Source organism: Ciconia boyciana, chromosome 7 (genome assembly GCF_034638445.1).
Source record: "Ciconia boyciana chromosome 7, ASM3463844v1, whole genome shotgun sequence".
NCBI lineage: Eukaryota > Metazoa > Chordata > Aves > Ciconiiformes > Ciconiidae > Ciconia > Ciconia boyciana.
Window position 1 is genome coordinate 10,471,644 of NC_132940.1, and position 15,436 is coordinate 10,487,079.

General features: G+C 51.9%; 1 protein-coding gene across 1 annotated transcript; it reads right to left on the reverse strand.

Moving 5' to 3' along the window:
- Window positions 1-1,468: 1,468 nt before the first annotated feature.
- On the reverse strand, window positions 1,469-14,834 carry LOC140654545 (cytochrome P450 4B1-like). The gene is made up of 12 exons (XM_072867933.1): window positions 14,230-14,834; window positions 9,533-9,677; window positions 8,841-8,885; window positions 8,171-8,298; window positions 6,490-6,614; window positions 6,221-6,372; window positions 5,529-5,635; window positions 5,007-5,197; window positions 4,286-4,419; window positions 3,585-3,649; window positions 2,987-3,069; window positions 1,469-2,229 (listed from the first exon to the last, which is right to left on the reverse strand). The coding sequence occupies exons 1-12, from the start codon at window positions 14,407-14,409 to the stop codon at window positions 2,061-2,063; spliced, it is 1,524 nt and encodes a 507-aa protein (XP_072724034.1). The 5' UTR covers window positions 14,410-14,834; the 3' UTR covers window positions 1,469-2,060.
- Between the last annotated feature and the right edge of the window lie 602 nt (window positions 14,835-15,436).

The following is a 15,436-nucleotide window of genomic DNA, read 5'->3' on the forward strand; positions in this document are numbered from 1 at the left end:
GCTGGCTGATGGAGGTGTCTTCTCGAGGCAGCTTGGCAAAGCGAGCACCCCACGGCAGGCAGGTTTTATCGATGGCGGCTGGATGTGCTGGCACAGAGGTAAGTGGAGAGGACACAGGAGGGGTTTGTGGGGGGCTTGGTGGTAGCTGTGGGTACAGCTGTGGTTAGAGCAGATACAGGTGATGGGGCACAGGAGGTGCACGGGCAACCCTATTTGCACAACATACTGGCCTGGTTTTTGCAGCTTCTCAATTACAGCTGTTCTGAGGACACCTTTGGTGTGACATTTGCAGTGGGTTGGTAATATGCTCAGAGTGTGAGATGACACAAGTTATTTGTATTGTCTCTGTTATTTATTATGGGCATCCTTTGTGTATCTAAAATTAAAATTGGACAAAACCTTATGTTTGATACAACCTTCTATTAATGGGGCTCACCAGTGATTGGGCTAGCGGTGTTGACAGTGTAGCACAGTGTACCCCACAAAAAGGTCCTCCTGTTTCCCCTGCTGCTTTCTATCTCCCTTATCTCTGCAGATCACAGAATCACAGAATCATTTAGGTTGGAAAAGACCTTTAAGATTGAGTCCAACAGTAAACCTAACACTACCAAGACCACCACTACACCGTGTCCCTAAGCACCACATCCAAATGTCTTTTAAATACTTCCAGGGATGGCGACGCAACCACTTCCCTGGGCAGCCTGTTCCAATGCTTGACAACCCTTTCGGTGAAGTACAATTTCCTAATATCCAGTCTAAACCTCCCCTGGCGCAACTTGAGGCCATTTCCTCTCATCCTATCACTTGTTGCCTGGGAGAAGAGACCGACCCCCACCTCGCTACAACCTCCTTTCAGGTAGCTGTAGAGAGCGATAAGGTCTCCCCTCAGCCTCCTGTTCTCCAGGCTGAACAACCCCAGTTTCCTCAGCTGCTCCCCATCAGCCTTGTGCTCTAGACCCTTCACCAGCTTCGCTGCCCTTCTCAAAGGCAGTCTTACTCCACAGCAGCCTGGTCACAATGCCAGAATTGCAGTTGATGTCACTGTGACACTGATTGCAACAGCAGCATTTGGGATTTCCCCGTTTGACACTTTCTACCCCAATAATGATTTCTGCAGAGGCAGAGGACAGCTCACTAGTGTCCCCCAGCGTACCTCAAGCATACAACTCTCCTAACTTTATCAGCTTAGGAAAATAATAAAAAAAAAAGAGAGAAAAAACCCTTTCTAACTATCAGAACTCCTCCCTTGCAGCTTTAAATGAAGATTGCACGTTGGACCCCTGTTAAGGGGTTGCCCATGGAAGGAGATGCTGTGTTGGCTGCAGCTGGAAACCCACGGGCAGGGGCCTGGTCGGACACCCCCAGGGTTGTCTCTTGCTGCTCATGGGTTTCCTCTTCATCTCCCATTTCTAAAGGGGTTTTACACCGTATTTGTGACAAAGTGAGCAAGCATCACCAATAAAAACTGACGCAGATGCTGTAACAGGAATAATTATTGGCTTATTAACACAAAAATTACAGAATATTTTGCAGTTTAGGCAGAATTTCAGAGCCCAAACTGGAATTAGTGCTTTTAACAAAACAGGGACACGTTGAGTGCGAGAAGGGAGACAGAGGTCTGCCACGGGCTGTCCCTGCTGCAGGAGAGGAGGGCTGACCTCTAGGCACTGAGGAAGGTGCTGATGACAGAGCAGGGCTGGGAATGGTCATGGGTTCGGCCAGGACATGAGGGCGAAGGCAGGATTTGGTAAGGAGGAAGCTGGTGGGACCTGTAGATGTTCCCAGGCCCCTTGCAGTGGGAGGACAGCCCTTACAGCCCCTTCGGTTGGGCTCCACGGTGGGGCGAGGGGAAAGCCAGCAAAGAGGCATGGCCATGCCTGGCTGCTCTGAGACCCAGGCTACCTGGGCCCAGGCCAAAAAGGGTTTTCAGCTGGTGGAAGAAGCACGTAAATCAGGAATCCTCATCCCCAAGTCCTGCCCTGCACCTTTTGCCCCAGAGAAACATTGTCCTGTCATCTGCTTGGTCCCTCCCTCCGGCAAAGGCAGGACATTTTCCAGCATCAGCGGATTTTCTTTAGATACAGGTGAATCCCATTCTTGGAGCGAAGGATGATCTGAGGTATTTTGCAGGGAGGCTTGGCGGGATCGGGCGAGAGCTCGAAGCGGAGCAGGGTCAGGGCCAGTGCCACCTTCATCTCGTTCATGGCAAACTGCTGCCCGATGCAGTTCCTGGGGTAAAACAGAGCAGCTCAGCCACCCGATCTCAGCATGGGCACCCCATGGCTGGATCCCAGCCCTTTCACACCAGCACACAACCCTTCCCCTCTGCAGCTCTGGGGGCCCCGGGCAGCATTTTGGGTGGCAAAAGCAGGGGCATGGGCTGAGCAGGGGAAATCTGGGGGTGCATCGGGGGAGAGGAACTCCTGGATGTGTGTTCAATGAGCACAGAGAGGGAGGGGAGGGGAGATGGGGAAGCCAAAGGAGAGGCCAGCAGAGCCGAGGCAGCGGGTTTCCAAGCAGGAGGATCTGCAACGTGTTTGCCTTGTTGGGGTGAGCACAGGGCAAAGAGAAGGATTGGAAGGAGGGGACAAGGGGATCAAAGGATGAGGGGGTGAGATGGGGTCTCTGCATCAAGGAGAGAAGGAGAGCAGGAGAGCCCAGGATGCTGCAGGCTCCCTGTGTGATGCCAGCAGGATGCTCGGCAGCTTTGGGACCCCGTTCCCCATCCCTAAGAGGGGCCCGGCGATGTTTCCTTCCCATTTTGCCCGCTGGTATCAGAACCCCTCTGCGGCACAAACGCTTGTTATATGCTCGTGAGCTATTTAACGCTGCAGGGCCAGGACTTCAGGTGGCGGTCTCTGAAAGCACTCTGCGAGTGCTTCCCCAATAGCAATTATAACAGCAGCACACACTTCTTGGGCTGAGCAGTTTCCAAGGACGCATGTTTTCTCTCCCCACTAGTCCTTCAGCGTTCAATACACTTTACCTCATTCCAGCAGAAAAAGGCAGAAAGGCGTGAGAGTGTCTGCCGGAGATGTTCTCCGGGGAAAACCGCAAAGGGTCAAACACCTGGAAATGAAGAATACGCAGCAAGAAAAAGCAATTATTTAAGGAACACAGTTCTGACCAGTATCTTCAGAAACATGACACCCCATAATTTCTGAACAACCCCATTGGAGAGAGAATTCATTTTGAGATGGACTGCAACTCATACACCAGACTCCCTTGCTTTCCACTGAGCAATGGTGTTGCCAAGACAAACCAGACACAGATATGAAGAAAACTGGGGAGCCAGGACTCAATTCTCCACCTGAAGGCTGAGCAAAAAATAATCTTTTTGCCTGTTAATACAACAAGCTCTTCAGAGCACTCTGTCTTACTGGTTGGGCAGCACCCAGCCCTAACGCTGCTGTCTGACCGCCCTGTGCCGCAGCTGGCCGAGACTAACACAAGGTGGTCATGTCTCAGCCAAAGATGCTCGGCAGCAAGGGAAGGCTCTGCTCTCCTGCTAACAGGTGAAGAGGGCATTTGAAGAGGCACAGCATAAAGGGGAAAAATTATAAGAAGGGCAAAAGAAAACTTACCAAAGGGTCTTTCCATACCGTGGGGTTTCTATGAATGAGATAAATGCTTATTGCAGCGATGCTGCCTGTAAAGCAATCGAGGAGGAGAAAAGGGCTCAGTGACAAAGAAATTAAAGGAGAAGTTGCAGCCCGCTCACACGAAGGTCTGTCTAAATCAGCATGGTCTTATCTGTCAACTGGAAACCAATGAGAGTTTTGTCATTGGCTTCAGAGAAAAATAAATATTTTCCATTTGTTTAGTTGTAAGCAGCCAAACAGTGGAAATGAGGAAGGCACTGGCACCATAGGCACATTGTCTCCCCACCGACTCTGCCCACTTGTGTGCTAAATCAGAGAAGGAAAGCAGCAGCACAGGGCAATTCCCACACCACAAGCCAGGATGGGACCAGTCCCCATCCCCCTGTGCCTGCAGTTTGCCAAAATGGGTGAACCATGGGCTTGTGCTTGGCCAGGAAGAGAAGGGGCTTTGGGCACAGGCACAGCTGCCCAATAGCAGTGGTGGCAGGAAGGATGCCATGGGGATACTGCTGTGCAACCCAGACCTCAGTCTATCAACGGGATGCCAACATCTGCACAGTCCTATCTGAACATCTGCGCCGGCAAGGACCAGGTCACAGAAGCAGGGCTGTTGCCTTTGCTCTGCGGCAGGCAGCGAGATGTCCAAGAGCACAATTTTGTGAAGGGGAACAGGATCTACAGACCTTCTGGCAAGGTGCGACCATCGGGGAAGGTGATGGGTTTGCTGAGCTGCCGGGACACGCCAGGCACCGGTGGGTAAAGGCGAAGGCTCTCCCTGATGCACATGGTGCTGTAAGTCATCTTGCCCAGGTCCTCCCTGCCGGGACAGAGGCAGGCTGAGCCGCATGCTCCCTCCGCTGCCCTGTGCCGGGAGGCCCCTTGCCCCACGGCCATCAGCCCCCTGGGCAGACCCCCTTGCAACAGATGGGGCGTACAGAGGGACGCACAACGTCCAACCACGGGCTGCTGCGAGCTGGGGACCCCAAGACACCTCTGAACAACCTTAACAACCTCAACAACCTCTGAACAAGCTCAAATGCAAAGTGACAGTGAAAGGTGAAAAGCCACAACCACAACATCCTGTGGCGAGAAAACAGGAGAGAGCAAAGGGCAATGTTGGTGGCCGAGATCTTGGCACAGCATCCAGCATGTCCTCCTGGTCTGGGATGGTTTTTTTTTCTTGTCTGCCCTGGCAATAGGAGCCCTGAAGCCCTGAAGGGCAGGGAGGCAGATTTAGCTGAAGGATGCAGTATCTGCTCCATCCTCTGAAGTCCCTGTGCACGCAGCAACCTTACAAATCAGTCCTTTACCACACCAGCTTTTGAGCCTTGAAGACATTGCTCACTTAGAAATACCGGCGATGGGAAAAAGTTACCAGCTGAGGAAATGTGCACTGAACCTTACCACTGAAGCGTCTCCCGGTCCCCCAGGATCCCCTGGATCTCGTCCCGGCACCGTGCCTGGTGCTCGGGGTGTGATGCCAGGCAGTACAAGAGCCAGGAGATCCCACTGGCCGTTGTATCGTGGCCCTCAAACATGAACGTGTCCACCTCGGCACGCAGGTCCTCATCAGACAGTCCAGCTCCATTCTCATCCTAACAGCCCAGAGACAATTTCAGTGGCCCATATATATGTATATATAAAAACTATATTCATTATAGTGGCCCATATGTATATATATATGTATAAAAAATGGAATAGCCCAGGAGGGGACATTATATTCTTTCAACTATTGCAAAGCGGGGTGGTGATGCCCCTGGGATACGTATAAACAAAATAAATCTCTGTTTAGACTGAATTCAGGGCCTCTTTTCCTTTGCTTCTAAATCCCTTTATCCCCCCCGTATTAAACCAGCAAGACTATGAAACCCCTCTGTGTGTTGTATTCCCCAACAGAGGCTATCAACGTCACTCCTTGCCACTCACTTTGGCACACAGCAGAATGTCCAAGAAGTCCAAATGTCTCTTCTTCTGGATCTTTTCAAATTCCTCTTCATCTTTAAGGGACTCCTTTCGCTTGTGGATCACCTTGTCTGGGGAAGAAATAGTTAAAGGTTCAGCAGGGGCAGGAGATGCTGAGTTGCAAAATTGTCCTGCCAATGCAAAGCTCACCCAAGGGGGTGACCACCGCTCAGTTCACGATGCATGTGACATGTGCTTCTGCATCCCAGGCAGTTTGGCCTTTTCAGCAGCAAATGCTGTTCTGCAAACTGCAAACATCCTTTTCTGCAAACTCCTTTGTCCACCACAGACTCCTCAGCCTATTTTACCCACCCCTCCTACATTAAAATCACACCTGGCCTGGAGAGGAAAGTCATTCCTTGCATTGGTGCTGCCTGCAGCACCCATCCCTTGTCTCACCAGTCTCTGGTCATTTAACAGGAGCGTTTCCAGAGGGGAATTCCTCTGTTAGTCCCGTTTAATAACCCAGGAGCTGTGAGACCCCCTTGCTTCAGGCCTAGATCAGACCACTGCTGCAAGCTGATGCTCTGCTTGGATCCTGGCTCCGAGCCTCCAGGCAGGATCACTGCATGGGCAAGGAGGTAACTTGACTGCCTCTGGTCAGCCATCACCCACCCTGCTTGAAAGCTTTGGGAGAGGATGAAGGCAGGGAATACCTGTGTGGTCGTGAGCGAGCTGGCAGACCTTCCTGAACCGATATCCGTGGGGGCTGAGCCAGTAAATGATGTCGTTGTGGTAGGGGAAGATGCGGAGGCGCTGGTGCACCATGTGGCATAGGTCATAGACAGCCTGGATGTAGGTGTTTTTCCTGGGGACAGGGGAATGGTGGAAGTTTGTAAATTTGGGACCAACACGACAAGCAATTTGCCCACTTCCCTTCGGAGCTGCAAACCTTCTGCCAGGGTTTGGGGCAGCCAGCACTGACCTGTTGGTCTGGCAGTTGCTGTGACAACTGAAGGCACATTTCATGATGCTATCAAGAGTCATCAAGCTGACGTGCTCGAAGAGCTCCACCGGCTTCCCATCTGTGATCAGCTGTTCCCACTTATCCTAGGGTGCAAAGGAGACAGAAACGAGAAGGCAAGGGACAGTTCTGCATGATCTGCAGTCACCCTCTGGTTAAATGAGTGCTCAGCTAGGGATACATCCCAGAGAAATGGAAAAAAAGAAGAGGATCTCTTAGTTGTCATCAAAATCCCAGAAGCCAAGAGCGGGATGGTTAATACAAGATTTGCCTCAGGCAGCTGCTACTCTCAGATCCTGGCAGCAGTGAGCCCTGGTACACCCTGTCCTGGGGCAAAGACACCCCAGAGAAGCCCAGGATGGGTGAGAGGGCATGTTACCAAAGTCTTTCTTAGGGTGCAGCGTGTTCCCCGCACAAGAGCAGCATATGCTGGCATTGGGCTTCAATGAGTCTGTGTTTTCTGTCTCTCTCTTACAAGCACATATGACGTCAGTGCCTTTGGTGTCTAAGATGCAAGCTTCCACCTCACGATCTCTCTCCCACTGTGTTTTTCGAGCATATAATATAGGAGCTCTTGCTCAACTCTTCCCATAGGGGATCCCTACAGAAACTGTAAATATAGTGTCTCTCTTGCCTGGCAGACATGAAATTATGACGAATCCTCTGTCCCTTCGTGCCTGTAAGGAACCAGCGGACTCAAAAGCTGAGAAAGGGAGGAGATGGAGGAGCACAGTCACATCTGAGCTCCCACAGCATGAAACCAGGCTGGGGAACAGGGCTTATATGGACAGACTTACATCCTTAGCACATACAAAGATTGCCACCTGGTGGCATGAGCTCCCACAATAGGCACTTTGCATTGTCTGCAAGGAATTATAAACTGCCAGGCACTTGTGTGCATCGCAAAAGCTCTCCTGGCTCTCCAGCCCCCATCTCCTGGCTGCTCCCTGGGCTGGTGGGAGGGAGGACAGCCAGGATCCATGTGCAGCTGCTGGGGAGGTTGGATGGAGGGAGGCAAAGGAGAAGGAATAGATCTGGCACTCAGACTCCTGATGGTTCACGTGCACAAAGCCTGGTGCTCCTCACCTGTAATACACACTGGTTTCCATCGTGCCCAGGACTGATGGATGGAAGAACAGTGCAGTTTCACTGTGTATTAGGCAAGGCAGGGATTGCAATCCAGTCATGGGCATGTTGACAGCAAATGATACCCTTTAGCCTTAGGTCACAGTTTAGCTCTGCTCCAACCTTCGTATTTTCAGGATTTATTATGAACCGATATTTACTTCAATTTTTCATTTACAAAAACACCTTATAAGAAGTTGCAGTTGGGATTGAGATTATGCACAGTTTGGGGACGGCAGTAACATTAATCCTCAAATCTTAGCCACAGAGCCCAAAGCAGTACCAGAGACATAGTCCTCGCAGGGAGGCTCAACCTGCTTGTTCCTTCCAGCCCACGCTCAGGGATTTGAGGTGGCTCAGAAACCTTGACCGCCAAAGCCTTACACAGCCCGTCCTTACACTTACCAGGTTGTAAGAGCACTGCAAGAAAACCCTGCTCCAGCATTTACCTTCTAACCAGTCAGGATCAGGGAAAAGAAAACAGGCCAGAGCGAGGAGCATCAGATATGAGTCCTACCAGCATCACGTTAGTAGACTCTGCCATCAGGGCCACGTACGGTTTCAAGATGTCGTAATGAAACCCTGGAGTCAGGAGTTTTCGATGTTGGTGCCATTTTGGCCCATGTAAGATCAGCAACCCGTTCCCTGGGGAAACACAGGCAAGGTATGTTTTGCTGGGCACGAGCAGGCTGCTTTCACCTGCAGGCAGACACAGCCTCCGCCTGCAAGGAGCATGATTAAATCTGCTGTCTAAGCTGCTACGAGAGAGTGTTTCCAAGTGTTGCTGTCAGCTCCCGGGTTCCCCGGGCTGAGCAGAGCCCTGCTCACTGAAACCACACAGCGCTGCCTCTGAAAAGAAACACCAGCACTGCTGGACCTGAGAAGTTCAGATCAGCAGATGCATTTTTCTCCGGTCCTCCACCGAATCTGAGCTTCTCCCATCACCGCCCTTTGCTACCTATGGACGTGTAAGTGGTTCTCATTTGTACGTATGACTATGTCTGAACTTTCTTTCCTCATATCACAAAAAATAGCATTATGTAGTACCTTTTTCAATAAATGTCATAATTTCAGGAAGCTTTTAGCTATAACTGCATCAAGGAACAAGCACAATGCTGTTTATTTATAGCATGTTCTTCACTAACTTCAGAATCATTCCTCGTAGGCAAAGCCCTGGGAATACATACCGATCCACGGGACAAGGTGTTTATAGCTGATGTTATCCTTGGGATCTGTAAAAAAAATCATCAAAAAATGGAAAAGAAAATGGTAAATGTTTCACCAGAACCAATTTACTGGTTTGCACCTTAAGCTCCCTCTGGGCTCTCACTTTTGGTGGGGTATGAAATGGAATTGGTAGCATCCCTGCAGAATTCAACAGTATTTCACAACAAAACAACACTGTTTGGCCCAGCTGCAAGAAACACTTATAAAAGCAGATGCCCAGACCTGAATAAACAAGAATATTGGTAGTCCAAAGTCTGTGCTGTGTGATAAACGATTAACCCTCCCAGACAGCACTGTTTAGCACCTTCCTCTCTTGATGTACTAAAGATACGGCTCTGCAGTAGGAGCCAGGGGTCTGAGCTGAGAAAAAAGCTTCCAGCTGTCTTCTCCTTGCTGGGGTCAGGCACCGAGAAGATAACTTTTCAAGGAGCGCTTGAGGAAGTTTCATTTGCCAGATTTGGAGGGGCCCCCATCACCCCCGCAGCCCTGTGCCTGAAGCACCGAGGGCATGGCACGAAGGAGGAGTTTCTCTCCATGCCTTTAGATGATTTCTGCAAGACAACCTCTTGCAGAAATCTGCAGGCTATGCTCCAGCAAAGGGTATCATTTGCTGTCAATCTGTCAGCTGCAGCTGAAGGCATCATATTCTCACCTCCTCTGGCCAAGAGAGCCTTAGCATAGTCAGGATCGGTGACAACCAGGAATGCTGAGAAACTCCCAAACCAGAGAGGGTGAGCGTATAGGTACTTCTGTGCCCAGATCTCCACCTTGTCCAGCACCTCTTCCTCCTTGAGAAACTGTAGTTGTGGGGAAGTAAAAAGAGAAAGAATACTTAGATTCAGAGGAAAAAATCAATACTCTCCCAAACCACTGTCTTAAAAAGCTCAAGGTCTTTCTGTATCACAAAACCAAGTAATGGCAAACGAGGTGCTGTCCCTCTGGGTTTGCAGAGCAACAGAAGTAGAGATGCTTGTTACTTTTAAACCTCATATAAAATAATTCTTCCTTATCAATTGACCCTAACCATAGAGAACATCCTTAGGGACAGCGGCAGTGCCTATCAGTGCACATACGTTACCTGCTCTTTTTCCATGGCTACCCCAAAGATGGGGTACGCAGATTTGCCCCAGACAGCATCTGCATTTTACAGTGTGCAAATATGTTCTCACTTGCACATGGCTGAGCAATTAGCACCCTGCAGTCATGAGTAAATACAGCAGCACTTTTACTGCAGCCAACGGCACTGCTGCTGTGTCTGCCCCGGTGAAATGGTGCCTCCTGACTGGGAAACCTGGGCCACAGCTTCCTCCAGCCATTTAGGCGGAGAAGGCCAGTGTCCAGGTAAAATTCAGCAGAATGAGTCCACAGTCACCAACAGAGTGTACAGAGGAGGGGACGCTGGTTAATAACGTCAGATTAGGATTTCACTGATTTCCCAGAATTGAATTTAATAGGTGATAAAGAGCTGGTGCTCCCAGAAAGGTTCATCTCTGGTCCTTGGGAGCTGCACGCTGAGGAGTAATGTGAGCACCAGCATTCATATCAGTGACACTGGCAGGTTCACTCTTCAAAAGTGACCACCGTTTTATTGCTTTTATAGCCAGTGTTGTTGTACATTAAACAGGCAATAGCCAAAGAACAAGTGCAATGATCGGTGGAAAGATCCAAAGTCACAGGCAGAGAAAAAAAGATCACAGACACAAAATCTCTTTGATTTCCCTTTTCTTTGAATAGAAACTACTCTGCCACAATATGCAGGGGGAAAGATTTTGGTGAGCTAGGGCTGACATAGCTGCTGCTGCTTTGACGTGAAGCTTGAAGTTCAATTACATCTGCATACTGGTGTAGAAATCAGCCACAAAGTCACCCTATTGACTGAGTCAAGTGAATATTTGCTCAACTGCTTTGGTGCTGAGTTATGTCAGCTCAGCTTTTCGTTTGGCTAGTGTTTCTCAACCTGGGAGATGGCTTGTACGCAAATAATCACCCACGTCAGACCTGTCTCGGAGAGGATGCTCAGGAGCTGCGGGGCGTCTGCCAGGGCACTGTGCAGGCTGCGTGGGGGCACGGCCAGGCTCCGTGCACCAAGGCTGAGCCCCCTTCCCTGCGAGCCAGGGGGCCCTGCAGCACATCCTGTGTGTCTCCCGCATTTGGCAGAATGACAAACTACATCCAGTTATAATTTATGATAGTGTCCTGCTTTCGGCTGGGAGAGAGTTAATTTTCTTCCTAGTAGCTAATACAGTGCTGTGTTTTGGATTTAGTATGAGAATAATGCTGATAACACGCTGATCTTTTAGTTGTTGCTAAGTAATGTTTACACTAGTCAAGGACTTTTCAGCTCCCCATGCTCTGCCAGGCGCACAAGAAGCTGGGAGGGGGCACAGCCAAGACAGTTGATCCAAACTGGCCAAAGGGCTATTCCATACCATATGCTGTCATGCTCAGTATAGAAATGGGGGGGAGTTGGCTGGGGGGCAGTGATCGCTGCTCGGGGACTGGCTGGGCATCAGTCAGCGGGTGGTGAGAGGTTGCAGCACTTTTTTTTTTCCCTGGGTTTTGTTCCCCTCTCGCTCTCTTGTTGTTTTCCTTTTCATTACAATTTTTTTTTCCCCAATTATTAAACTGTTCTTATCTCAACCCATGAGTTTTCTTACTTTTGCTTTTCTGATTTTCTCCCCCATCCCACTGGGATGAGCAAGTGACTGTGTGGTGCTTAGTTGCCGACTGAAGCTAAAGCATAAGAGATAGAAAGTTATTGTTCAACTTCTCTTGCTCAAGTTCAAGATTTTGGACTTATTAAAGAGAACCATCAATTTCTCTGGTTGCAGGGATCAAGTTTCAGGGTAAAAGGAGGCAGCCCTCCCCAGCACCCACTCCTTCAGCAATGCCACCAGAAGCGGGGCTTGGCATGGTGCCTTTAGCTGAGTTCATACTTGAACATGTGAAAGTCCCTTTGATAGGGCTGCTTGTGCTTCCTCCCATCACAAAATCACAGGAAGCATAAATGGAAGTAATTGGGAGAGGCTGAGCAAGCCTCGCTGGCAGAAGTCCTAATGCTAGAAGCCTTTGCATCCAACCTTGGTTTTGGAGCGCTGGCCTCGGTTTGTGCTATCCCTGCGCTGGCAGAGGGTGGGTTGGGTTTATTTGAGAGGAGAGATTACCCCCAAGGTGAGTAACCTGCACCTGCTGTGCCGAGCACTCCCGGGGGCAGAGAGTGTAAAGTCCTGTGGGCTGTGGAGGAACAGGAATGGAAAGCTCCTGCTTGTTAACCAGGGCTCCAGCTACCAGGCTCTGGATGAAAGACCATCCTTTCTACTTCTTCCTCCCTTGAGGGCTTGAAAAGAAAAGTATAACCCCCTGCTGGGTGTAAGGAAGAAAGGTAAAAGCCTGATCTCATGCGGAAATGCAAGTTTTGAAATGGATCCAACATTAAAAGCATCTGGGAAGAGGCGCTTAAAGGCGCTTTTAATGACTACACACCAATAGCAAATGAAACAGAAAACACAGGAACTGAAATCTAAGCACGAAGCTGCTCCTTGCTCAATCAAAACCAGGCTGGCTCCCCTCCACCAGCCGCCCGCGCGGGACAGATGCAGGCAAAGGGCTGCCGAGGGACCGACAGCCCCCTGCACCCGTGGGGCAGCTCCCTGCTCTCTCTGCTTCCCACCAACTGTGGCCTTGGGAAGTCGGTTTGGCCAGCTCAGGGCTGGCACTCTGGGTTATAACTAAGTCGTGCTGCTGCAGCGAGACTGAGCAGCTCTGCACAACCTCTCCTGATATTTTAATGTAATTTCGACCGAGTGATTTGGATAAGCAGAGGCTAATACCTAAGAATGCTTTAAAACAAAGTGATGTATTCCCAGGAGACCCACCCAAAGCATGACAAACATTTGAGATACTAAACTGACCTGAATCAAAACTGGCAATTAATCACTTTAAATCAACAGAATAGGAAATGTCAGTGCTCTCCCTGAATACAGCTCTCAGGTCTTCCTCCGAGGCGCATGTAAACTGAGGTTTACCTCCAAGCTTCAGCATGTGCCCCGAGCATTGCCAGTTTCCTCACTGGCTCAATGAACTGTTGGACTCTGGGGAATTCAGAAGCATTTAATCAGCAAATGATTAAATTTGCAAAACAGGAATTCTTCAAAAAATACTGTACGAGGTAAAAGTTGAGCTGTGAACAACCTAGCCACGGTGGGAGCAAGTGATTGGCACAAATGGTTAAATCCCATTCCAGGAGAAATAGTCACAACTGACAAACAGGTGAACATACGTTATTTCACTGCAGTTTTAAAGTCTAACTGGCAGCACAACAAAGCCCTGAACTGGCCCATCTTCGTGCTTACGTTGCCAAAAGACTGCCTGTCCCATCCAGCGCAGCAAAACTGGGGCTGCCATGGCAGAGACAAGCCTAAGAGGTCCCTTCCAGATTTCCCAGCTACTTTTCAGGGTTCCAGTTATTTAATGTTACACAGAATTGGCCAGAGCAGGGCATCGGCAGAGCCCAGGAGAGGTCAGGGCGATTTGAAGCAGCCTTTAGCATGTATGGAAAAGCCTTTCGCATCAGGCAGCTCAGTTACTCCTCACAAAGCTGTCGATGGGTGGTGCAAACATGTTTGCCAAGGCAACCACACTGATCTGTGCAGGCAAGAGCATACCTTGGGGAACAGTCATCCACACCACGAGTGCCCAGAACAAGGCTTGCTTCTGTATGTGGGTTTAGTTAGTCATGGCTTTAATGCAACCTTATAAAGATCCGTGTCCCTGTGCCAGATGCTGTACCTGGGATGTGTTTTGTGGCTTAAACACGACTCAAAATGATCCATGCCCTGTCTGGCTCACCCGGCCGCGAAGCTGGTGCAAGCTGGCAAGAGAGAGAAGGTGCCTTTGGACGTTGGGAGCAGCGTGCATCTGCTCAGCGTCGCAGGGGCAGCTGCAACGGCCGTGCCCCAGCTTTCACAGGAGCAGCGAGGTGACAGCGGAGCCTGTCCCGGGACAGAGCAGCACAGCCCTGCTGCCTGCAGCACCAATGCCGGGTTACACCCTGGGACGACCTTGCCCACGCCATGTTCTATTACCGCTTTCTTGACTTGCCAGCCAGCTACCACCGTGCATTTTGCAGCAGCCTGCAAGTGCTGTTCTCTAGGCATCACAAGCAGAGAAAGCAGCTTGTACGGCTGAGAGAAAGGATGCCCACCTTTCCCTTCCCCCTGGGACTGGGAGAAGCCATTCTCCCGGACCACGGACATGAGTCCCACCAGCATCATTCCCCCCCACGCGGGGAAACTGCTCCCCGCACTCCCTCCTTCCCCACCGGCCGTGCAGACCGGGCTCTCGCCCTACCTCGTGGACGTGGCCGAAGAGCCAGTGGGTCGGGTGGCCGGGGAAGTCGGCCAGAGCCCGGAGCAGCTCCCGCCGCCGGTGGTACAGCTGGATGGCCTTCAGCAGGACGCAGGTCAGGCAGAAGACGGCAGCCAAGTGCAGCACCCGGGAGACATCCACGCCCAGCCAGGAGAGCTTCATCCCCCCCGACGAAGGCAGCGACCGGCCGCCTGCCGCTGCCGGCTGGCTCAGGCGGAGGCCGGCGTCACCCCCCGGGCGCCCCGGCCGGCACCGGCCGCATCCAGCCAATGCAGGGCGGAGAGGCAGGTTCAGAGTCCGAGCGGCTGCCAAATCACGACAGCGCTTGTTGGGAGGGAAGCATCCCGCGGGGCCCGGGGAAACGGCACCGCTGGCCCGCAGAACGGGCTCAAAGCTGCCGCCCGCTCTGCTTCCCCGCCGCCGGCACCGGCTTGCGCCTCGCCGGGGACCGCAGGCGCCCGCAGGGATGCGGACTGAGAAGGGAGGAAAAGGGCCGGCGGCCTGTGCCGGCGGCGGAGCGGCAGCCTGCGGAGGGAGGGCAGCATGCCGGGCACCGCCGGCCGAGCGGGACCTGCCCGGCTGCCTGCCCCGCCTTCCCCCGCCTCTCCCCACCCCGCGGCGGGCTGCGCCCAGCTGCCCCGCCCCGGCCCGGCCCGGGATGTGCTCGCCCCCCCAGGCCCGGCTGCTGGCCTGGGCACTGCCCCCGGGGAAGACTGCGGAGACCGAGCGCGCTCGGGGCTTTTAGGGAAGAACAGCACAAAGAGCCTGGCTGAGCGAGGGTGTGTAACAGGCGTCCCACCGGGCGTGGGAAGCCGGCGGCTGGGAATAGCGCTCTTTTACATGCAGCTCTTTAGGCTTTTAGTGCACACAAGCCTGAAGGAGAAAATAGGCATAGCCTGGGCTTCCTCCCTCCGAGGTCTTCATCACCTATTCCTGCCTCCCAAGGTTTCTCCCTCATCTCCATCCATTCCCACCCCGACATCCCGGCCGACAGCTCCCCCCCCTCCCTCCGGCTGCCGGCACCCCGAGCGAGCTATCGTCTTAAGCCGCATCTTAAAAACGGCCGGGACATCGTCTCCTCCACAGTGAGCGCGGTGAGTCCTGCACCGGGCTGGTTCTGCGGTGCCGTGTAAGCCGAGAGGCTGGCTAACGTGGCAGCTTTGGCTCAGCTTCGCGGCAGGCAGAGGGG